Source organism: Ambystoma mexicanum, chromosome 7q (genome assembly GCF_040938575.1).
Source record: "Ambystoma mexicanum isolate Mex_15411 chromosome 7q, UKY_AmexF1_1, whole genome shotgun sequence".
NCBI lineage: Eukaryota > Metazoa > Chordata > Amphibia > Caudata > Ambystomatidae > Ambystoma > Ambystoma mexicanum.
In genome coordinates this window covers 760,220,868-760,246,818 of record NC_090941.1, presented here as the reverse complement: position 1 = coordinate 760,246,818, position 25,951 = coordinate 760,220,868, and the positions used below count along the sequence as shown (strand labels likewise).

Sequence of the window (25,951 nt, the reverse complement as noted above, 5' to 3'; positions counted from 1 at the left end):
CCTTGTTTCTAAAACAGATTTATATATTTCTCCTAGTGCAGTGCGCGGCGTACCCCTGCAGCAGCATAATCATTCTGCATATTGCGCACGCATGGTGGACCAGGCAAGCCACGATTGTGGAGTGACCCATGCTTTGTTGCCTAGCTTGGGGGCAGTAAGCGTGGCTCACAGGGGGGACCCACAATGTGTGCTACCCAACTGGTCGTTGGTGCAATATCTGGGGAAACTTGAACTGCACAGGATTCTCTTTATTTTGGAAATCGTGACGTTTAACCAGAACATTTCTCGGCCGTGCTCCCACCTCCATTCTGCGAGCACCTATGAAATGTACCCTGTCAGTGTATGGCGAGTCTTCTCTAATCTCAGTGTTGAAGAGCAAATGCACGTGCTCTGCTAGATCTGTGCCTCCTGCCTTTTCCACCAGGAATATTGGTAGGCTGTCTCTGCCAGATCTTTTCTTTAAATCGTCACATCTATCAGACAAGGTCTCCAAAGCTTCTCGCTTTTGCCGACTTCCATAGTTAGTAGCTGGTTCATCTGCTGTAATCGGCTCGCGTTCGCCTAATATGTGTTTATTCTCTCCCCTAGAGCCGATATGTCCACTTTATTTTCGATTAATACTCTATGAAGGTCGAACCAGAGGGTTGCCATTTCCTCCTTCAACAAAGCTTTCAAGTCGTCTTTAAAATGCTGTAAAGATGCTTCTAGCGTGCCTTTTTTTTAGCATCGAATTAACCATTTCCAATCCTAGTGTACCCTCAGGCGTTCCAACACCTCTATCAATCTCAGTCAGTGGATGTGCTCTCAATAAGGTTTCAATGCCCCTGGCACCCGTAAATGGAGACATTATGGAATCCCCCTTGGGGGGGAGGGAGGCCGTGAGGGGGGGAGGACTCCTCCTTATCCCTGTACATTTATATAAGCAACTTAGATGTTATTACAGTTTCTTCTCTCCAATTTCACTCAGCTGCTTAGGGGTGTGCTTGTATTGAGTAATTCAGAGGTTTTGCTTAATCCAGGTGTACTGAATCAGACTTATTCACTGTAAGCCAGCATCACCCAGACTCCCCATGCCCAAAGTCAGCTCATATCTTCTCACCCTCCTCCATGAGCCATCCATGAGTGCTGACCACAGAGCTGGTATCTGGTCCGCTTGTGTCCCGATCCCTCAGACCTACGTAATATTCATGTCTTTGTGAATCTTCTGCTCAGCAGTCACATTACGTATGGGTAGCCCACCCATGACTGTTTCTGTACCAGAAACCAGGTCTTAATGAGCCAATCCATGCCACATGGAACAATTTAAGAGCTATGTATCTGCACAATACTCTCATACTCTCTGAAAGCAAGCATGGAAGGCTATACATTTTTACCACAAGTTATTCCGACTTTGTGTAAAAAAATACTCTCCAGCTTCATCAGTCTTTTTTTTTTTTAATTTTTAAATCACATTTTATTAGGTTTCGCACCAGTGTTACAACAATGCAGAGCATATTTAAACATGAATAAACAGGAAACCAGTTATAACCCCTCGCCCCCACCCCTTCCAACCCCCCCACCCCCTACCAGTTCAAGTTCTCAATAATTGCATATTTGACGGGTTCCGAAAAGAGCATAGCAAAGTCTACGTGTTGTGCACTTGGCACGCTGAAGTCATGGGCCGAGCTTTGAAGGACTCGGAGTTGGACCAGTAAACGCTGGTCTGAGGTCCCCAGAGGGGGGGTTCTCCGGGTCTGGAGCCTGAGATTACACTGTGCGGCCGTATTTTTCGAAGAAGGGGAGCCATATTTCCTCGATGTTGGATCTAGATTCGTCGAGTAAATGCGTGAGGAATTCCATGTCGTAAATGGCCCGTACCTTGGTTACCCATGCTTTTTCCTCGGGCATTCCGGGGTTCTTCCATTTTTGTGCCAGGCAGCACCTGGCCGCCACCAACATAACCTGGAGCATGTGGTCATGGGTATTTTCATGATCGACCCCAATGCCAATTCCGAAAAGGAGAAGCCAGGGGCAGGCACGTCGCTCCACCCCATCTATCCCCTTAATCCATGTCAAAACCTCCTCCCAGTACTTTCGGACCACATGTGAATATAATCCCCCCTTTCGGTCTTACACTTCCAGCAATGTGGGTCGTACCCGGGCCTCATTCTGGCCATCCTCTGCGGGGGGTAGTGCCAGCGATGCAATACCTTGAGGGCCTGGTGGTGATACTGGAGTGAGGCCGTGGAGCGGTTGGCCCGCCTGCACATCTCCCTCCACCTCTCGTCGTCGATCTCCTCACCCAGGTCCTTTCCCCATTGTGTGCGTGCAGGTGGGGGGGGGGGTCTCGCGGGACAGAAAAGAGGAAGAGCCTGTAGAGGCGCGATATTATTCCCTTGGAGCCCCTCGCCGAAAGGAGTAACTTTTCGAAGTCTGTAAGGTCTCTCCTGAGGGTGTCCCCCCAGGATGGTTCAGTGAGGACTCCCTTAAGCTGGAGATAGCGAAAGGGGGACAGGGTGCCTATCCACAGGGCCTCCTCCAGATCTTTCAAGGGTAAGAAAGAGCCCCCTACCCAGATGTGACCAGTCCTGCTAAGGCCTGCCTCGAACCACGTCTGGTACGCCGCTGGTTCCGCTATCTTGGCCAGGAAGGGGGGGCCCAAATGCAGCTCAAGGGGGAGGGCCAGGTTGTGAGCCAGCGGTAGTAACCCCCTCCCTCTTTCCATAGGGACCACAACACTTTTAGGACTGGGTGACACAAGACACTTCTGGGGATCTTTTTCCTCGGGACCCAGAGCCATTCCTCTATGGTGACGGCCGCGAGAGGCCCGTTGTCCATGGCGACCCATTGTTTTTTCGTCCCCGGGGCAAAGTGGTCGACCAGGATCCTCAGTTGGGAGGCCCTATGGTATGTTTCAAGGTCAGGGTATCCCACCCCTCCATCCACCTTCGGTCTGGTCAGCACCTCGTAGGAGATTCTGTGTTTCTTCCCTGACCAGAGAAAGTTGGAGGACTCGCTTCGTTTCCTTGAAAACGTTTTGGGGATCAGCACCGGGAGCATTTGGAAAAGAAATAAAAATTTGGGGAGGATTACCATTTTTATGAGGTTGAGACGTGCCATCCAGGAGAGCCCCAACCCTGACTATCGCTCTATGTCTTTACGGATTGCTGACCAGAGGGGGGGGGGGCGGAATTGGCCGGGTATAGGCCCTCGGGGTCACGGGTGACCTGGACTCCAAGGTACTGGAATCTGTCGTCTTTCAGCCTGAAGGGGAGCCCGTTAACAAAGGTCATCTCTGAGTCTGGTAAATTACCCCCTACGAACGCCACCGATTTCTCCAGATTAACTTTGTACCCCGATAGATCCCCATAGCGCGAGAGGCCCTGCAGCATTCGGGGGACTTTTTGGGATGGGTTTGTGATATAGAGCAGTGCATCGTCAGCAAAAAGGCAGACTTTGCAATGCATCTCTCCGACCTGTACCCCCCTGATGACCACATCGTTGTGGATCGAGATTGCCCATGGTTCCATCACGAGCGCATAAATTAGGGGGGACAAAGGACATCCCTCGCCGTGTACCACGCTCGAGGGTGAATGTCCTCGACTCGGTCCCATTTGCCACCACTCTAGCGGAGGGGGAGGAGTAGAGCGCGGAGATCCAACCCAGCCACCTCAGGCCCATACCGAGGGTCGTGAATACCTCCCTCATAAAGGCCCAGCTGACCCCGTCAAAAGCCTTCTCCGCGTCAAGGGCCAGTAGAAGCGCGCCCTCGTTGCGGACCCCTCTCGAGGCAAGCACATGGAGCGTCTTCCGCATATTATCAGAACCCTGCCTGTTCAAGACAAATCCTGCTTGGTCGGGGTGTACCAGGGGCGGGAGGCAGCCCTCAAGTCTGGTGGCCAGGACTCTGGCAAAGATTTTAGCGTCCAGATTGAGGAGTGAGATGGGTCTGTAAGACCCACATTCCGTCTGGTCCTTGCCGGGTTTGGGTATAACAGTGATAAGGACCTGCAAAAATGTCGGGATGGACTCCCGGTTCCTGATCTGGTTAAACAATTTGGCCAGGGGCTTCAGCAGGACAGGTTGGGACCGTTTGTAAAAGTCGGATGTGTAGCTGTCTTCCCCCGGTGCCTTTCCCACCTTCAATCTTTTGATGGCGCCCTCCACCTCCTCCTCCGATATCTCTCTCTCCAGGACCTCTAGCTCCACATCGGACAGCCTAGGCAGAGGGTGTTCCGCCAGGTAGGCACGGATGTCCTCCAGTGATTCGCCTACCTTTTTGGAATAGAGTTTGCTGTAATAGTCAGCGAAACACTCCACTATTTCCTCGCGGCCCCCGTGAATCCCGCCCACTCCATCCCTGAGACGAGTGACTCCCCTCTCAACCCTGCAGCCCGAGCCCTCTGCGCCAGTAGGGTCCCCACCTTATCTCCCCGTTCATAGTACCTCTGCTTAGTGTATCTCATTTTCTTGATGACTTCCCCTATGAGGACCGTATGGAGTTCCTGTCTTTTGCCCTGCATCTCCTCCAGGAGAGCCCCTCGATCCACCCCCGGGAGGCCCATCCTGGATCGCAGAGCGCCCAGCTCTGCTTGGAGTTTAACCTCGATTAGGCCTCTCTCCCGTTTACGTCTCGAACCCTCCGCTATGAGAAGGCCCCTGAAGGTGGCTTTTGCGGCATCCCACACCATGGACATATCCGTCTCGCCGGTATAGTATGTCTCAAAATAGGCCAGCATTTCCTGCCTCATGAAATCACGAAATACTGGGTCCCTGAGGAGTATATCATTGCAACGCCATCGGGAGGATCTTGGGGAGATGGGCAGTGACCAATTCGCTATGAGGAGTTTGTGGTCCGACCAAATTATGGCTTCCACCTTCGGCTGTTGTGCCACCCCGTTCCCCTCTTCCGAGATTAACAAAAGGTCAATTCTGGTGTAGGTGCAATGAGGGGGCGAAAAAAAGGTGTACCACCCTGGTTCGGGTTTGCTGTTCGCTAGATGTCCACCCAATAGGGCTCTCTCAGGAGGGCCTGCAGGGCCAGATTGTCCTTGTAGATGCCCCTGGGTGTCCCCCCTCTCGCGGACCACCAGTCGAACCTCGGGTCCATTATAAGGTTGAAGTCCCCCCCCAGTATCATGGCTCCCTCTGCCCACTCATCCATGACATGAAAGACCTGGATGAGAAAGTGTATTTGTTTTGAGTTGGGTGCGTATAGAGTGGCCAGGGTAACGTGCTCACCCTCGCAGGTCCCCTTAATGCCCAAGAAACGACCACCGAAACCCCTCTTGGTTTCTATGTCTGTGAGATGGAACGCCCTGCTCAGGAGGATTCCCACCCCTTCCTTCTTAGAACTTCTGTGTGAGGCCCAGTAATTGCACCCAATGTCTTTCCCCTTGATCTTCGATTCCCTGCCTTGCCTGTAATGTGTCTCCTGTAGGAAAAGAACCGTTAGGTGTTGCTTACGGAACATGTTGGTCGTGAGAGATCTCTTATTCTGGGAGTTTAGGCCCTTGACGTTCAACGTGCCTATCTTTGCTTCAATCATTGTCATTTTTCGTTACGCGCACTGATATCGCCTCTAAGTGTCGCTACTCGGAGCCCGTTGCAGAAAAAGTGTCCATAGTTTGAGCTGGTTTCCCCTTTCCCCTCGAGCCCCCCGTGGGGCAACAAAACACTATGAACGGCGGGCTTTGGTTGCTGCTCGTACTCTCATATAGGATCTCCTCGGTCTGTGGGTGGATGTCTGGTTTTTCGGAATTTACGTGAGCCTTTGACCTTTAGCTTCCCCTGGGAGAGGTCCGGGCCTCGAGGGGCACGAGGGCAGTCTCCGTTGGTTTCATCCCGATTTTCTGATGGTCCCGCGATGTCTCCTGTGAGATCCTCGGTGGCCCTTCGGATTTCCGCCTCCATGACTAGTTGGTACCTCTGGCCCTGCCATTCAAATGTTAGGTGGAATGGGTGGCCCCAGCGATAGCGTGTCCCCTTTTCCTGCAGCCACCTGGTGATAGTGCCGCATTTCTTTCGCATCTGGAGAGTGAGGGCCGAGAGATCCTGGTAAATCGTCACCCTGGAGTTACCATGTTGAATATCCCGTAGGGTTCTAGCCCTCTTCAACACCCTAGCCTTGTCCTTATAATAGTGAAATCTTGCAAGAACTGAGCGTGGACCTCTGCCCCCCCCCCGCCGGCCTGACGGACTCAAGCAGGAGAGTCTCCCCCAAGTCCGACCCCAGGACAATCCTGATGATGTCTTGGATTTTGCTTTCGAGTCCAGCCGGGGTCTCTCCCTCCGTCTCCTCAAGGCCAAAAATTCTCAAGTTTTTTCTCCTCTCCCGGTTCTCCATGTTGTCGACCTTGAGCCGGAGGTCCACCTCGCGGCGGCGCAGTTCCTGAAATCTAGTTTCCATTTGTGCCTCGAGGATGTCCGTCGATGCCTGGTTACACTCAACCCCTTCTACCCGATCCTCCAGCGTTGAAACCTTGGCCGTGAGGTCCGCCAACTTGGCCCCCATGTCTGTCCTCATACCCCTAATCTCTTCTAAGATCGTTTGGATGTTGCTCTGTATGGCATTCATGTCCGGGGGTTGCGAGGCTGCAGGGCCGGTCTCCATTTCGAAGAACCCAGGCGTGGATTGGTATTGTGCAAGGGTCTCCCTCCAGTTCAAGGGGTATCGATCGCACCAAGCTATAAGGTTCTCCTGAGGTGTCCGCCGGGTGGCGGGGTGGCCCAGGCGCGCTCCCGCGACGGCCTGAGCCTTCTACGGTGGTCGGGTGGGTGCCTCTGCCACTAATCCGGAGCCCCGTGGGGGTTGTGAGGTGGTAGGCCATTAGAGCAGTGGTCAGGTGTGGAATCGTAGGCCGTTGAGGTGGTTCTGCGATGCGCCGCCACGTCGGCTCGGGTGTGGCGGTGGTGCCCCTGTATCGCCAATGATGGGTGGGCCGGTCGCCGGCAGCCATTGGAACTTCTTGGAAGGCCCGCCCGGCGTTGGGCCCTGTGTGTCGGTCGCACGGGCCGTTACTCCTCTCTGGTGGGGTCGGATGACCCGTCGCATCCGGCGTGGGGACTCCTCTGAGATGTCCGGAGAGGCGGGGGCCGCTGAAGGGGATAGCTGCAAGGCCCGCCCGAGCCGTCGAGAGGACCTCAGGCCCCGGTGCACGAGTCAGAGCGGGTGGGGATTTCGACTCCTCCCACCGCTACGCAGCTAGGCAATGTGTGGCTTCCGCGCGGGGCCTTCCCTCAGGTGCAGGGGGGGTCGCCGTTCACAGGTCGTTATCTCGGGAACGGGGGCATCTCCGAAGTCCGGACCAGCTTCTGGGTGGTCCACAGCGGTTCCCCTTCTCAACGATCGCTGATAGATGGGGGTTAAAAAGCACTTAAGGCATGTTTTTCCGTGAGTTTCCCGGGGCCATGCGGGGAGCTTGAGATTCAGGCGGCCATCTTGCCCGCACCCCCTGGTGGCCTCCAGTCTATTTCGTTTGTTAATATGGCTATAACATGGTCCCAAGAAACTGCAGGAGAACCGCCAGCCTACTCCATTTAATTACCAATCTGCCTATTGCACTTACCCCCAATCCTAAATACCAATGCATGCCTTTACCCACATGCCCCGCTGAGTAATTAAGGATATATTCTTTGCAAATGGGCACAAGGAAGGATTTTTACAGCCGATTCTTCCAACCCCGTTTACTATGTATACATAGGCGCGTTTTTCCTAAGGTTGGGGGGCCCGAGGTAAAGGAAGCATCAGAGGGTAGTGTTAAAGAGAGTGACAGTGAAGCATTCATATAATCAGGGTGAGGCTAACATTGTCATGTAAGGGTCAGGCAAAAACCTGACTTGATTAATGCCCTGCAGGAAGTTAACAGCAAGTCAAACTATGCAATATTCTAAACCAATCCAAAAGCCAACAGTACATAGAATTATTTTGGCTCGGTTGGCTTTCCACCAGAGTTCAGCCAAAACTAAGAAAATTTGACTTATAACAAAGGAACAATTTGTAAGTTCTATTACAAACTACTTTATGCAAAATTGTTGTTCAAAATACTTCTCGAAATGCATAGCTATTTTCACAAACCGTAAAACTAAAATATACAAAATATAAAATGTACTTTCCCTCACTGCCATGCTTTCTATTCCCCCCTCAGACTTTAACCTGGTGTGGCTGTCACTGCTTGTTCTCCAGACCAGTGACATTAGTATTCAATATGATGGTAGACATTTTAATCACATCTTTTCTAAGGGCTCCTTTGATGAAAAAAAAAAAAGGCTTGGGGTAAATTATAAACGTACTTTAAAAATCCTGCCAACGGGGGCACATTTTCTGTACATAATACTTTGCGGTCACCATAGTTGCAATAAAATATAATCGCCTTCTCTGTATTAAGCAACCTACTCATTTATGGATTTCAAAGCACTCGTGGGAGAAGGTACTCAGTATATCACCTTGGCACAAACAAAATGAAAACAGCATTCCAAACAAGGGTAAATACCTGGACAATAGACACTTCCTCTCCAGCGCCATATCATTCTGATCTGTGTTGCCGCCCTGCTCGCCCTCTGTAACTGGTTTATGCTCATGTGTTGGCAGTCTTTCAATTATGGGCATCATTTGTTTTGGAGTCTGTGATTTCACATGGGATTCCACTCCACTATTAGCATCTTTTGCTTGTCCCCTTCTCAGTGGCGGATCATCATCACTAGTATCAACAGGTTTTCGGAACCCCTTTCTTAAAGAGCTTTGATGACTTAAGGAAGAGATGCTTTGTCTTTCAATGTCCTTATCTTTACTCTTGCAGGGTAATTCTTCCTCTTCGGATGGCTTCATAAATTTGTGTTTGTGACCACTTGAGGAGCCTTCATGTCCTCTCTTCGGGTCAGAACCCACTGTTAATGTTCTGGATTCATAATTTCTTTGCTCTAATCCTGAATTTGACTTTCCAGATTCTCGCACATCTGACCTTACCCTAGCATGAAGATGTTTTCCGTCATCCTTTTCCTGTGATGTATCCCTATACCTTTGCTTTGGACTTTCCATGGGTGTAGTACTGTATTTATCATCTCTAGCTTTTAGCATTTGGTCCAACTGTCCCCCTCTTCTTCCTGCTCCGCTGCGGCCCACATCGGAATATGATGATTTTTTCCAGCTTGCTCTTCTGCCTTCATTTATTCCTCCATATCGCAAAGCGGCCTGTTTTTCCGCTTCTTTCATTTTAGCTTGGAATATTTCCACAGACTACAAATTAAAACAAAGAAAAATCTGTGTTATATTCTCTAATAATCTTTTTCAATAATGCTAACTGGCTCACAAATGTGGAAATACTAAATACCGGACTTTGCTTTGATGTCATAAGAGTAAATCTTCAATGAGCAAGCGGTGCTCTGTCAAAATGAACCAATGAACATACTCTTTCCTTCACCCCTGTATGTCCCAGCTAACTTGTATTTATAGATAAACCCACTTACAGAAATACAACACAGCGATAAAAAATAGAGCTGCTCAGGGCAATCACATAGAGGGATCTAATTTTTAGACTGTCTTTTCAGCAGAACACTGTTTTGGACTAGTCAGAGACCAGATTATTTTTTTGCAGAAGAGATACAAACGGAAAAGCCAAGAATGGAAAATAATGTCCTTGTAAGATTAAGGTCTTTTGTCTACATTGGATTTCAACTACTCCTATTAATTAAAACGTTATCTTACGGCCTTTTCATGCAGAAAATATACGAAAATGTTGTCAAAGTAACTGTGACCAGGAAGTTACAGCGCCTTTCCCCCTACACATTATCCCGACTCCCATTACTGCACCCAAGAGGAGCGGGGGTATCCCGCCTCTCCTTGGTCACAGTAATGAGGGTCTAGGATTGTAGGGGTGTCCCCCCACTTACTATTACAGTAAGCGGCGGATAAGAAATACAAAAATAAATGTAAAAAATGGACTCCGTAGCGTCAGCACCGCCTTACGTAAGTGGGAGAAACAGACGCCACAGGGGTACAAGGCAGTTGGCGGTGCATACAGAAGTGTGCTGCAGTAAAGGTAAGTAGGGGGCAGGGGGAGTGCAGGTTGGAGGATTGCAGGCTGGGGCATGCAGGCAAACTGATCTATCTGATCACTGCACTGCGCATGGAGCCGACATTCTCGTCAATGGAATTACGGGTCGCGCCGTGATCACAGATTCTTCATGTAGAAATATCAAAGTCATCCACTCAAAAAGACAAGACAATATTGTGGGTGTCAAAATAAAATATATACCCTGATAAAAACAAGTGATTTCTTTTTTTAAAGAAAGTCATCTAAAATCACATATAAATCCATCCAGTTAAATGCTTTTGAAAAAGTGACACGATTTTATGGGTTACATAAATGTCCTCGCAATCATATTTTCTCCAGACATTACCCCATATCTTGCAGCTATTATTTCATCCAAACTTCGTTTCTCACTCTCCGATTGCTCCTTCATTCGCTGATATGATTTCTGTAGCCAACTTAAACCGCCATCTTCCACCAACACTGCTAAAGAGCACAGAAAGAAATAGAAATGATTTAAGAACAAGCAAGCAGATATTTGCTCTGCAAGATTGCTTCTTGTGATCATACTAAATGAACAGAAGAAACTACAAAGTTTGACCATATTATCAACTGTAATCTGTCCAATTCTGGTTTGCATAATTTCACCATGTGGGCCGGGAGGATAGCTCTTGAAAGCAAGACAACACACAGCAACACGGATCTGAATCCCCATCCCGTGCTTAGAGGCTTATCTCTGGCATTAAGCACAACATACAAGATTAATTAAGCACATCTTTCTGATTTGCTTCCAATCACTTCTAGCATTGTGTGGGTGATCAAAGCAAAGATACAACATGTGAGCTTTCTAAAAGGCATTATTCTTGACGGAATGAATAATGCGATAAAACCCCACATGTCCTAGAGGTTTCTCTACAATGAACGAGGCTGGTGTTCTGTAAAAACAATGTGAGGGGTCAGAAATGAGTGGCGGACACAAAGTGGTTGTGTTTTCAACATCAGACATCTTTATAAAAAGGAAAGGGTTGGATAAAGGCCTATATATCCCACTACTAAAGAGAGTTTCCCTACCTAGGAAACTAAAACAAAAGATGCATCTGTGTCTCGTCATCAAAATTATAAACAGTGTCCTTGTGTCCAAAACTTTAATCTGGCACTCACACTAAATAAAACTACCAAGTGTAAGGAAAGTGTGTGATGCAAGTTTGGTGAAAAGTGTTCAAAAAGCAAATAGATGAATTCAACAAAATAATCCTTGGATCCAAAGGATCCCTCTTTCCCTGGATGTCTCAGGTGGGATGGCAAAAGTGTTCCTTTCAAATAAGGGCTCCTTAAAGATGGCAGTGTCTATTTCACACAACCACTTCTCAAGGATGGCAAAGTGTCTTTTTCCAAGCATCCATTTCCCAAGTATAACTAAGTGATTTCAATCCGGCACTCCAAATAAGTCAATGCCTAGTATGGGATGCCCAATGGAAACCCTTATTTATATATTTTTATGTGAAAGTTCTTTTAATTCTGGATGATGTACCATTATATAACGCCCCTCTCTTTGAATTCCCCCGGTCTCACTGAACCAAGAAATAGGTTTGTTTTGCAAATTAAAAGATGTATTTGAAGAATTGAACAATATATAGATTATACTTTTATGAATAATATCTGAATATCACACTTATGAATATGAACAACGATCAGCAATGGGTAATATTACAATATCAATCTCTTTAATCAATTAGGAGTAGGTATAGGTAGAATAATGTAGCAGGGAATACTTTGTATGGGTTCAAGAGATTGCAACGATAGGAAGAAATGCAACACAGAAATAAAACTTGAGATGACTTCAAACAAAAGACAATATGATCACTATTTCCACCTGTTATTACTCACTCCGCCCAACATGCAACATGAAGATATGGAATGAGGGCACACAGGTATCAGGAATAACAATCAACAATGCAGTTCAATCCCACCCCCCCCCCCCCCCAGCAAGCAGAGAGAAACAGGAATGCTTTTAAACACAGATCAAAATGCTTTTGAATGTGATTTGCAATGAATGGGAAAATGCTATAATTGATTTTAATTCGCTAAATGAGATTCAGAACTAGTGAGTTGCTTTGGATTGGGTCAGGTCAACACTAGCAATGATTGTAGAATGATTAGCAGATGGAAAACGAAATTCAGAAGTTGAAATCAAGAAATAGCTATTTTTACATGTGGTGAAATTGAGCCAAATTGCAAATTCGCAGCAACTTTTCCGCGTGCGGGAAGCGCGATTACGGAAAAACTATACGTTTTGGGTTTGTTTGAAAGCTGGGGATGTTAGCTTCAAAATGACACTCCTATGGCTTTGGAATGGAATGGGCCTGTCAAAGATCTGGTCAAGGGTTTGGACTTCACTCGCCACCGGACAGGATCAGGGCACCTGGACTGTGCTCTCAGCAAGGCATTCTGGTCTGCGCGGCCTCTTGGACTGGACCCGACGGGTTCTGGGTTACAGCTCTGCTGGACTGGTCGGGATCTTGGGTTCTAGCACGGGTTCTTGGCCAGAAGCAAAACAGCTCAGCCAGGCTGTTGGATTTTGTTTTTGTGGTGCCCCTTGGAAGTTTAGGGGTTAAATTAGGTTTGCAAGGTTTTTAAAAGGCCTGCTGAAAAGGGTTCAGCTTTTTGGATCAGGCCTCTGTTTCAGGGATCTGGAGTCTGGATCTTCCTGCAGGGAGCTTCGCCAGGGGGATCATTGATGAGTGAGAAAGTGTGTCTGGGTACTCAACAGTAGAGCAAAACAAGACCATACGTCACGTACAGTAACCCCCAGAATGCACTCTAAAAGGGTCCCTCCGAACCCACAATGACTTTAACAATATGTTGTTCTGGAACTTCGTACCACGTCAAAGCCCCCACTTTACATTTATATAAGACAGATTTTCAAGGTCTATACACAAATATTCAGAGAACATAGTTCCAACAGGGGTTTTAATTGAAAAGCAAATTTAAAAAAGTAGACTTCAAATAATAATATTTTCAAAGAAATTTCTGTTCATTCACAAAAAACAATTTCTGTTAATTTTCAACCAAAAAGAAAGCACACTTCGCAATGTGCCCCTATTAACTCATAGGGCTCGTATTTATACCTAACAAAGTGATTACCAGCAATACTGTGCATTAAATGATTCACAGTTTAAAGGTCCATATAACTGATATGGCTTCTTGCTCCGTTTCCAAATGAGACAATTACAATTTTTAAAGCCACAACATAACTTCTTCAAATGACTTCTTTGCAAAAATACGTCCAAATAGGCTTCAATAGATGTTCTTATATGGCCAACGCGTTTCGGATTGACAAACAATCCATCTTCAGGGCATGGAAAGCCTAAATGTTCCACAAGTCAAATCCACTCGGGGAGAGACACCTGTGAGAGTACAGACATGTCCCCATTAGGGCAATGATCCAAAACAGAACATAAACAATACCTTGTCCAAACTTCACCCAATACCAACCTTAGCGTTTGGCACTGTGAGAAAACATCTTCCAACACAATCCTAGTGAAACAAAATCAATAATGAACAATGTAGTTCCAGTAGTGCCAACCACGTTATCACTTACAGAAAAGCATCAAGTGCTAATTACTGTACCCCAAATTTAAATCACCACACCATGTAGATAATAATACGAAAGCCCCTGAAAGTAAAAATAACTACACCAGCAACAGAGGACCACAATGCCCATAAGACACCACAGTGCTCCCTAGTCCCATGCTCTTATTACCACATAGAAAGAATCAAAAAACAAAAAACCACCACCAAAGAAGGTAGTAAAATCAAATAGGGTGGAAATGTAAAATCCCCACGTACCGAAAAGACCGGACCTCTGCTTTCAAATCATACCACAACCGTGGTCATCACTCGCCTGTATCAATAAGACACAAGTTGTTCACAAGGTTAAGACCCTATCCGTAAGCCAACCGTATAAATGAATTCAATACGTGCCCCAACCGGATACCGTGTCCACTTACCGATAAAGCAACTAAACTCCCTTTGTTCGTGATCAAAATGCATGCGAGTCGGTAGCCGCACTCAACAGCCCGACAGACAGGATCGAGTTCCTGATGCGAGTGCGCATGCATAAATGGCATTCGCTGACGAAGTCCGCCGTGGCCGACGGGCCAGTAAACATACGCGTACGTCGTACGCCATCTTGGATAGGTGAGAAAGTGTACGTCTGTCAAGGGTGCAGCGCAGGAGCACACCGCCCAATAGACCCGGCAAAAGGTCCATAGCGACTAAGCAAACCCGCAATGCTGCATATACTTAAAAAATTGACCGAGCAGAGGGGGAAATAGGGCAGATCAGCAGGATCTGCCCCAGTCCCCATGCTAGCCATCAGAAACATTAACTTAAAACAGGAAAACGGAAATTAACTGTGCCCCAATGGGTAGAGATGTCCGCACTCCAACACCAACAGGCTCTCCCATGAATATGAAAGTAAACGATCAAGTAATACATGAAATTTAGAAACATCGAATTTCCAATTGTAAATTACAAAATGTAATGCATGCTATTTGAAGTACAAACAGTTTTCTTTATACATCCAAGTTCAGCATGTCAAAGTGTTTACTCTGTGCTCATCATGCAAAAGGACAACATATTTAACAATAATATCTCAAAGGTGACTGCATTTTCACAAAGCCATGTACCTCATCAATTGAGTAACACAAATGTATCGAAATTTAACATATTAAAACTACTACATTTTTTCATCATTATACCTTTTACATCTCCACATACAAAATGTTTACAGATATACAATACCGTTTCAAATAAAGCACATCAAATCAAATTCAACATTCATGCCTCTAGGGCTAAGGCAGTCCAATAGATCAATCCACATAATCTCCCTTTGAAGGAGCTTTCTGTGAAGATCACCCCCGCTGGGGCTCGTCTTGACTTGCTGAAGGATTACGCATTTAAGCTGAGCTACAGAGTGTCTAGCTATGTGGAAATGATTAGCAACAGGAGATTTTTGGTTATTATTGCTAATATTTGATTTATGCTCAGACCGGCGTGTTTTCACCTTCCTAGTCGTTAACCCCACATAGTACAGGCCACAGGGGCATTTCAGTCCATACACCACGTTTGTAGCATCACAGGTACACAAATATTTCAACCAAATTGGTTTTCCAGAATGTGGGTGTGTAATTCTGTTCCCTCTAATTATGTTAGCACAATGCGGACAGTTCTGGCACGGAATCGTACCCTTCTGCGTGATCTTAGTTATAGGTGCCTGGATTTCAGCCTTTATCAAGCTATATCTTAGTGCTTTATTGTTCCTGTAGGCAAATCTGGGTACTTGGGGAAATAGTTGTTGTAAGTGGGGGTCCATTTGTAGCATCTGCCAATGATTTTGGATTATCCTCCTGATTCTTGCGCTCTGTGTTGAGTATGTAGTCACATACACCAGGTGGTCATCTGTTTGTGTAGGTTTAGGTGTTAGGAGGGTTGACCTTTCTATAGATAGTGTCCTTCCGGAAATCTCTTGGATAGATGTCGCATCATACCCCCTTGATATAAATTTCTGTTCCAATGTAATTGATTGTCTCTGATATTCAGATGTTTCCGAGATGTTCCGCCTATATCTCAAGAACTGGCTCATTGGGACACTCTCAATCGTTCTCCATGGGTGGAAACTGGTAGCTAACAACAAACTGTTTCTGTCTGTTGTCTTAGTAAAAACTCTCGTTGCCAGTCTCTGTGACAGGGTGTAGATCTCGATGTCCAAAAAATAGATCATTGATTGACTAGTTTCAGTTGTAAAGCGAATCCTCGGATGCATTTGATTCATCATCTCGAAGAATGCATCAAGTTCCTCCGCTGGTCCCATCCATATCTCGAATATGTCGTCGATGTATCTCACATACAGGGATAAAGTGTTAGGATGAATAGAGGGTCTCCCTGACAGTTGTCGGATCTTAATAGGATCCATTCAACGGCTTCTAAGCCCGCATCATGTACAATATTAGTTTAGAGGGATGTAACATCCATCGTGAAAAGGATATCTCGTCCGACTTCAAACTGTACTTCTTGTAGTTTCTGTAGAAATTGCAGTGTCCCTCAGGTATGTGACAGTGTTCTGTATTATGGGCTGTAACAGTTTGTCCAAATACTGAGCCAAAGGTTCCAGTAAGCTATTCGATGCAGCAATAATTGGTCTCCCAGAGGGATGCAAGAGTCTTTTACGTATCTTTGGCAAAATATAGATAACCGGTGTTCTAGGGTGTTTATTTTCCCAAGAAAATCTGTGTCTTCTCAGATAGGACTCCTCTCTCCAACGCGTCGTCAAGCGTTACTTGAATCAAGTGTAGGACCTGTGCTGTTGGATTAAAGGGAATTTCCCTGTAAGTTTCTGGATCTGCAAGCTGTCTTTCAATTTCATTAATATACTCCTCTTTGTCCTTCAGGACCAACGCTCCTCCCTTATCAGCAGGTTTGAAAATAATATTAGTGTTATCCACTAGGTTCTTCAGTGTCTGTTTTTCTCGCACCGTGAAGTTTCCATATCCTCTACTTTGAAAGTGCAATTTCCTAAATTCACGAAGAACTGATTTTTTCAAGCACCGACAAGATGTGATTCTGGACCGGTGGGTTGATGAGTGAGAAAGTGTGATTCAACAGTCCCTATTTATCCATTTTCCAAAGTGGGTGGGGAGGCGGATTGTCTATGCCAAACCCTCCAAGGATCCGAGAGGTCAGAGATTTCCCTGTCCCCTGATTTGAGAAAGGGACTGTGTCATCATGTGTCAGAGTGATGCTGCCATTTACAACATAGGGAAGGACCTCCCCTTTGCTTTTACTTAAAAAATCTATTTTTCCCAAAAAACATATTTCCCATATGCACAACTTGTTCTTAAGACATATGTACATGTTAGATTAATTAAGGCACCTCTCTATTCAAGTCCCATGTCCCTACGGGTTTCGGTTCACAAATGATGTTTTTTTCGCGCTTTTGGTTGGTTACACATTTTCGGATCTGTACAATTTTTTACATATACATGCACATACCATCTGTCATACTTCTGTAATTTTTAATGTTCCTAGCACAACCACAACAGCCACAATATTAAAAACATTTGTGGTTCAGTCTCAGACCATCGCACAGATTCCAGATTAGTTTTAAACTGTGAGTGAATTTTTCATTTTAATAATCTCTAAATTTCATATTTTTGTCAGTTCGGTACAATATTTTAGAAGTATTTTCCTGAAACATATATTTAATCCAATTTCAAATCCACATTTTCAGTGTGGCCCGCCTCCAAGGTCTTGGCTGAGTCAGAGAGTCATATGGCCTTCTTCCTGCCAGGGCAGCTCAAGGGAGCCCTTTATCTGCACTCAGAGCAACAGGCCAGGGTGCCCCTCCCAGTTCCTTTTCACACCAGCCTGCCAGTTTCTTAGCAGAGCACACGAGAACAGATTCCTTTGTTTAGGGAGGAGGTGTGGTATGTTTTTGAAGCCCAGTGTGGGAAACCTCAACTTTTAAACCCAATGTCTGAAATTGGCTTGTCTTAAAATATAACTTAAATTTTTAACAAATACATAAACACATTTCTTACTTCAAGCCTTTTTAGAATATAGTTTTGAATTGTATCCACCTCTTAGGCTTCTGATAGCAAGTCTTTCTATGGTTCATATGCACGTGCCCCCATGCTTTGGGGGCGGGGAGGGGGGAGAGGGCTACTTACTTAAAGCAGCCCCCTTCCCCCCAACTCACAAACGGATCCATGGTGGTCTAGTGGGTTGCTGGTCACGGATCAAGCGCTCTGCGCCGATCCGTGACCAGCAATGCCTCATATATGTGGTGTCCTTGGAAAGGGGAGAACCTCCCCTTTCCAAGGACACCACTTTTTGCCATATACCTGGTGGTCTAGTGGGCCCCAGGGCCCCAAACCCCCTCCCACCTCCAGCCTTCCCTCAATTTATTATTATTTCTATTTCCCTTTTCACCCCTGGGGCAGTGATCATCTGCCCCCAGGGGACTCTGGCGCTGTGGCCCCATGCTTTGGGGCCACGGGGGGAGGGGGGCCGCTTACCTAGTAAGCAGCCCCCACTCACCCCGCGTCACAAACGGATCTGTATTGATCCGGTGGCATTGCTGCCCGCAGATTGCTCACCCTGCGCCCGATCGGTGGGCAGCAATGCCACACAATGGGTATCATTGTTAAGGGGAGAACCTCCCCTTTCCAATGGTACCCGCCTCGATCTCTGGCTTGAAATACAGCCAGAGATCGAGGCGGAACAAGAAGGTCTCTTACCTTCTCTCTTCCCCGCAGCAGCCGAAAATGGCTGCTGCAGGGAATTTACTTTCAGTTTCACGCCGACGTGAAACTGAAGGTAATCCAGCCCCCTGGCAGTGAGGGGGGACCTCCCCCTCACATAGCCCGGGGGTTGGATTACAGTTTTGAGCGATCCCTGCTTTGCAGGGATCGCTCAAAACAAGGTGCCGAAAAGGACGACCTATCTCGTCCTTGGCACTGCATGTGCACTGCCAAGGACGAGATACCTCGCCCTTTGCACTTAAAGGGTTAAACTAACATGGTTGACGCTCTGTTTCAGTTTTATTGGTCGGCTAGACTGGGTCCAGAGGACCTTGTTTACGCAATCTATTAGGGGTGACAACCTTCTCAGGAGGTCATTCCCCAGTAAACAAGGGGTGCCCTCTGGAGTCACAACTATGACCAGGTGCTTCACCTTGTGTCGCCCAATTTTAATGTCCAAATTCGCAGTCCCCTCAACGGGAATTTCCCTCCCGTCAAAGTTCTGAAGTTGTCCAGGAAGAGAGGTGAGCGGAATTTGATAATTCTCCCCCCTTCCTGAATTCAGTTCATCAAAGGACTTTTTGGACAGAAGGGTAGCTTGGGATCCAGTGTCCACCACTGCCAAAATTGTACCGTGCCCCTGTACTTGAACCGGGACATAGTATCTTTCCTCCTCCTCTGCAAGGGGGCACAGATAATGCACATTTTTGGACAACTGGTTTTGGACATTGAGAGAGAAGAGATTTGGGCAGAATTCTGTGGGGAGTCTTGGGAATCTGCAAAGAAAAGGTGGCAACTAGATATGGGAGGAGTTTTGAGTTCCCCTGGTCCCGGTTCTGGGCCGCCCCGCCCTTTTTGGAGGCAGTCACCAGGATGGGTTTGAACCAGGGGCTTTTCATGCTGTTGGTTCTGCGGTTGTATGATGGGCGGCGCTAGCTCAGTCCCCAAATCTACCAAGTCTGGATTTGAATCCTTTGGGACCAATTTTTCTTTGGGAGGAGTTCCCCCATCTCTGAAGGAGAGGATCCTTTTCCCAGGATCCTCCGAGGACCCCTCTCCTTCAAATTGGAAGATCTGTACCTCCTCCACAAAATGGGTCTGTTTGGGTTCTTTGTTTCTCCTACCCCCCTCTCTGCTTCTTGGGTGGCAGACGTTCAGGGGCAGGAGATTTTGGTTCCGCTTCCTGGGTTTCCAGGGGCTTTTTACAAGTGGGGAAGGAAGCTTCCTCCAAGGCTTCACACCACCCTTCCCCTTGTGCCTCCGCCCTGGGAACCAGTGGGTTGTCGGGGTGCTGCCCCAGTCATTGTTCGGGAGCACCAGGTCCAGAGTTGGAGGCATTCTGTGCCGGCATGGCCATCTGAGGGTTCTACTGAGCCCTCAGCATGCGACCCAGATCCTGTGCCATATTTTGGACATGGCGCTCTAGCTGCGAAACCCCCTCAGGCTGATACGGGGATCTGTTTTCTTCCCTGTGCTGATCCCGGGAAGGGTAGGAAGGGTAGCTATCCCTTCTCTGGTAATACCCCGGGTTGGGAAGATTTGGGTACCCCTTCACCCTTGGCCTCCCCTCTCCCGGATTAGGTTGTCTGGGCTCAGGAAATTGGGGAAAGAAGGATGGATGATTTTGGGGTTGAAAGTTTTGTGGATACCTGGGGAAGAAGTTCTGTCCAGGATTTGGGGAGTTGCTGCCCTCCAGGGGGAAATTAGGAGGGAAGTTCCCTGGGTTAGGTGCCTGGTTGGATCCACCCCCCCTTAGGCTGGAGGCGTCCACACATAACCCAGGATGGGTCTGTTCCCCTTGTAGCGGGGACTTACATAGTCAGGTGAGTCAGGGATCCCATTGGCGGGACTACCTACTTGGCTCCCTGTCTGTGACTGACCCGAGGGTCTTCTGGGCTTGGAATTATTCTGTTGTGCAGGCAAGTTTTTTGCCCCCCCCCATCTCCAAATCTAAAATGGGGGCAACCTTTACCTCTGCCACCTTAGCAGCAGCAGGGGGGTTGGTTGTTTTGGGGCTTTGAGTATTCTTCTTGTCGATGGGCTTTTGCACCTCATAGATCCAGGTGGCCTGTTCAATGACCCAGTCTAGTGATCGCTTCTCATGAAAATCTCTCACTAGCTGGGTCATGATGTACTTTGGTAGAGCGTGGAAAAAAGTATTAACAAATTCTCTGCTGTCCGTGTCCACCCTTCTGGTAGTCTGCACAAAGGCACACTTTAGTTCCTGCACAAATTCTTGTGGGGCCTGATCCTCCCCACATTGCAAGTTGTAGGCTGCCTTGCCAGCCTCTTGGGGATTTCTGTCAACAGAAAAAAGCTTCAAGATGGCCACCCTATATGTGGACCATCTTGAATGATTTTGGTCCTCCAGCCCCGCAAAGAAACTGGAGTATTCTGGTGAGAATGTCCATTTCACATACTGAATGCAGCTACTACTGTCTTTCAAATGGAAAGTTTCCATCATTTGCTCAAAGAGCTTTAAGTGTTCCCAAACAGAATACTTACCATTCTTATGATAAGGCGTGATGACGCTCCTTATTGCCTTGATTTGTTTTAAGGGGTCCTTAAGCAAGGCCCTTTTTGCCTTATTGGCCTTCTTAGTTCGGGTAACCCTGGTCCATTCATCCTCTGACTCAGAGGCACTGCTCCCAGAGGTGCCCGTCTGATCTTCTAGGTCCTCCTGGATTCTGCAAGCCTGGGAATGGCTGGCATAATGTGGGGACCTAGTCTCCTGTCTCGTGGGGCGCTCAGAGGAGTCTTCTGATTCCTCCTTGCTCCCAGATTTGATGGGTACCCCCCCCACTGTCCTAGCTGGGCAGAGGTTTTTAGGATGCCCTTAGTGGGCCTATCCCTCCTGGAGTTCCCCACTAAACTTCACAGTACTTGGGTACCCATACCCAGACGCCCGGCCATCCATTCCTGGGAGGTACTGGCCTATGAGCCCCATACCTCTGACTGGATAGTAATCTGCCATCCCTGTGGCCCTGGGCTCATGTGCGCCAGTGGACATGGGGGTGGCAGAGTCCAGGGACTGGGAGAGATGAAGGCCTCTGGTACTAGAGTTCCTGAGGTTATGCTCAGGTGTTTCCCTTTCCCAGCGAACCTCATCTCTATCTGCCCCTGCTCCCTGTTGCCATGCAAGAACCTGAGCTTTCTGTTCCTCAATCAAGGCCTTACTAGTCTCTATCAGTCTCTCTTGCATGGCTACCTGCCTGTGGAGCTTGTCATTATTCTCACAGAGAGCCTAATTTTCTCTCTGTGCTTCCTGGTTTGTCTTGGAGTACTGGGCCAGTCTTTGCTGCAGGAGGATTACCTCCTGAGTCCCGTCCCTACTGGCCTGCTCCTTTCTTGCCAAAGCATCTTCCACCCTCCTAGTGTGCTCTAACAATCTATCATGCTCTTTTTGGAGGTCACCCAGTCCCCGGAGGGCCAAGTGATTTTCTTCCAGTTTCCCTTTTAAGTGACAGACTTCCTAGCCTAAGGTGTCCCTTTCCGGAGCAAGAGCCTCTGTGCCCCCAGGTCGTCCCTCTGTCTTTGAAGGGCACCAGCTTTTTGGCGATCTTCATCAAACTCAGCCTGGGTGTCCAGGTCTTTCAGAATTAATTTGTTGCTCTCTGCCTTCTCTCTATCTAGGTGGCTTTGCAGAGTGACTACCTGCTCTGCGCATGCCCTGTTGAAGTCCAGTTGTTGCTTCAGCTTTTTCTGGCTCTGCAGTAGGAGTCCAAACCTTGGCACCCCTTCTGCAAGGCCAGAATTCTGGTTTCCTGGTCTGCCTTTTCCTGCTGCAGGATACCCATATCCTCTTTGATTTTAAATAGATACTGCCCATTTTCTGATTCCTAGCTCCTCTGCAGTCTCTGCTCAGAAGTCCAGATCAGATTGGGCCTTTTCTAATGCCATCAGTTGCCTACTCGCCAGATCTTGGCCTTCAGCATATTTATCCTGCATGGCTCCCATAGATAAATATAAATATGCTGCTATCTTGGCAATCTTATTTTGCTCCTCCTTGGCCTTGGGGGCCATATATAGTTCACTCAGGGCCAGATGTAAGGGACCCTCATCTCTCCAGACATCTAACCCTGTTGCAGTGATCTGTTGTGTGATTGCATGCAACCACTTATTCTGGTCCTGCTCAGTCCACTCACCTCTCACAAATAACTTATGTAAAAGGTGTTCTCTAGCTATCTTGATGTCTACCAATGTCGCCATTTTGGAAATCTTGATTTCCTTCCTGACTTACAGATGTTTTTTATTTTATTTTGCAAAACAGACCATAGAGCGTTCCCTTTTTAGGGGTGCTTTTACAGTTTAACACAGCGTGTTAGCCCAACAGGATTTATGTATCCTATTAGTTAGCACACTGTATTGAGCTGCACAAGTGGTAGTTCCAATCCAGAAATCCCAGCCACGAGCCCCCAATCTGTAAGTGATTTCAATCCGGCACTCCAACTAAGTCAATGCCTAGTACGGGATGCCCAATGGAAACCCTTATTTATATATTTTTATGTCAAAGTTCTTTTCATTCTGGATGATGTACCCTTATATAACGCCCCTCTCTTTGAATTCCCCCAGTCTCACTGAACCAAGAAATAGGTTTGTTTTGCAAATTAAAAGATTTATTTGAAGAATTGAACAATATATAGATTATACTTTTATGAATATTAATAATATCTGAATCACACTTATGAAGATGAACAACGATCAGCAATGGGTAATATTACAATATCAACAATCTCTTTAATCAATTAGGAGTAGGAATAGGAAGAATAATGTAGCAGAGAATACTTTGTATGGGTTCAAGAGATTGCAATGATAGGAAGAAATGCAACACAGAAATAAAACTTGATATGACTTCAATCAAAAGACAATATGATCACTTTTTCCCCCTGTTATTACTCACGCCAGCCAACATGCAACATGAAGATATGGAATGAGGGCACACAGGTATCAGGAATAACAATCAACAATGCAGTTCAATCCCACTACCACCCAGCAAGCAGAGAAAAACAGGAATGCTTTTAAACACAGGTCAAAATGCTTTAGAATGTGATTTGCAATGAATGGGAAAATGCTACAATTGATTTGAATTCGCTAAATGGGATTCAGAAATAGTGAAAGTTGCTTTGGATTGGGTCAGGTCAACACTAGCAATGATTGTAGAATGATTAGCAGATGGAAAACGAAATTCAGAAGTTGAAATCAAGAAATAGCTATTTTTACATGTGGTGAAATTGAGCCAAATTGCAAATCCGCTACAACTTTTCCGCATGCGGGTAAACGCGATTACGGAAAAAACTATCAGGAATTGGAATGTCGTTTTGGGTTCGTTTGAAAGCTGAGGTACAGGGTGTTTCTGGGATGTACGGTTCAAAAGTTAGAGAGGTTTCAGTGAAGGTAGATTTTTCAGAAACAGAGTCAAGATTCAAAATAAAAGATGCGCTTTAAAGATTTGGAACCAAGATGGACTTCTGCTAAGGGACTATGAAAGTACAAGACACCCAACGGGACAACCACCAGAACAGGGCGCCTTCCGCTCCGATTGCTGTGCGCCAGGACACTTGGCTTTCTTCAGAAAATATCAGCGCACAGATGATTATCGCTACAATTATCACAGACTATATAATGAGAAGAATTCAGCATGGACACAAGATTCTATAATGCAGTTCTGGATAGGTTAAAATGGATTGATAAACTGAGAGATGACTACGGACAGTTATATACTAAATACTCACTCCTATGGCTTTGGAATGGAATGGGCTCGTCAAAGATCTGGTCAAGGGTTTGGACTTCACTCGCCACCGGACAGGATCAGGGCACCTGGACTCTGCTCTCAGCAAGGCACTCTGGTCTGCGCGGCCTCTTGGACTGGACCAGACGGGTTCTGGGTTACAGCTCTGCTGGACTGGTCGGGATCTTGGGTTCTAGCACGGGTTCTTGGCCAGAAGCAAAACAGCTCATCCAGGCTGTTGGATTTTGTGGTGCCCCTTGGAAGTTTAGGGGTTAAATCAGGTTTGCAAGGTTTTTAAAGGCCTGCTGAAAAGGGTTCAGCTTTTTGGATTAGGCCTCTGCTTCAGGGTTCTGGAGTCTGGTTCTAGAGTCTGGTTCTTTCTGCCGGGAGCTTCGCCAGGGGATCAGTTGATGAGTGAAAAAGTGTGTGTCTGGGTCCTCAACAGTCCCTATTTATCCATTTTCCAAAGTGGGTGGGGAGGCTGATTGTCTATGACCAACCCTCTAAGGATCTGATAGGTCAGAGAGCTCCCCGTCCCCTGATTTGAGAAAGACACTGTGTGTCATCATGTGTCAGAGTGATGCTGCCATTTACAATCTAGGGAAGAACCTCCCCTTTGCTTTTACTTAGAAAATCTATTTTTCCCAAAAAACATATTTCCCATATGCACAACTTGTTCATAAGACATATTTACATGATACATTAATTAAGGCACGTCTCTGTTCAAGTCCCATGTTCCTACAAGTTTCGGTTCACAAATGATGTTTTTTTCGCGCTTTTGCTTGGTTACACATTTTCGGATGTGTACCATTTTTTACATTTACATGCACATACCATCTGGTCATACGTCTGTCATTTTTCATGTTCCTAGAATAACCACAATATTAAAAACTTTCGTGGTTCAGTCTCAGAACATCGCACAGATTCCAGATTAGTTTTAAACTGTGAGCAAATTCTTCATTTTAATAATGTCCAAGTTTCATATTTTTGTCAGTTAGGTACAATATTTTAGAAGTATTTTCCTGAAATATATTTAATCCAATTTCAAATCCACATTTTCAGTCTGGCCCGCCTCAAAGGTCTTGGCTGAGTCAGAGAGTCACATGGCCGCCTTCCTGCTAGGGCAGTTTCTATTGGCACCCCAAATTAGCATTTCCATTCAATTCAAGGGAGCCCTTTGTCTGCACTCAGAGCAACAGGCCAGGGTGCCCCTCCCAGTTCCTTTTCCCACCAGCCTGCCAGTTTCTTAGCAGAGCACAGGAGAACAGATTCCTTTGTTTAGGGAGGAGGTGTGGAATGTGTTTGAAGCCCAGTGGGGGAAACTTTAACTTTTAAACCCAATGTCTGAAATTGTCTTGTCTTAAAATATAACTTACATTTTTAACAAATACACCAACCAATTTCTTACTTCAAGCCTTTTTAGAATAAAGTTTTGAATTGTATCCACCTCTTAGGCTTCGGATAGCAAGTCTTTCTTTGGCATAGTTTGAGTTCAATGTACAAGTTTACACATGACAGGTTTTAAATCGCCAGCTTCTGACAGAGGCGAGTAACGGTACTACACCCATTTTTGACAGATTTCTTCCAGCAACCATCTTCAAAAGTGGACTTTGTTCAGATAACATACTTCTGCTGAAATTATATTTATGTGGATTCTTGAAGTAGAATGATGTTTACCACCCAACAAGGAGGTTGGATCTTTTTGGGTGGTTTGTGAGCCATGATTTTTGCAAATTTAACAGCCAGGGAAAAACAGATTTTTAAAACAGCTCTGCGTTTCTTTTGCAATGATTTTGCTCTGTGGGCAGCCAAATGATGGGTTTTGGCAGTGGTCTCCTGTGTTCCCACTGACATAGGCAAAAGTGGATGGCGGCCTATTTTTCAGATTTTTACTGCGGACTTTCTGGTGTTTT

At 46.6% G+C, this 25,951-nt stretch overlaps 1 protein-coding gene across 1 annotated transcript in view; it reads right to left on the bottom strand.

Moving 5' to 3' along the window:
* CWF19L2 (CWF19 like cell cycle control factor 2) overlaps positions 1 to 25,951 on the bottom strand; it is a 2,067,169-nt gene that overhangs the window by 1,447,422 nt on the left and 593,796 nt on the right. The window contains exons 7-8 of the mRNA XM_069640682.1: positions 10,378 to 10,493; positions 8,472 to 9,214 (exon numbers count right to left, since the gene is read on the bottom strand). Of these exons, the coding sequence (XP_069496783.1) occupies positions 8,472 to 9,214; positions 10,378 to 10,493 (859 nt within the window). The remainder of the gene's footprint in view (positions 1 to 8,471; positions 9,215 to 10,377; positions 10,494 to 25,951) is intronic.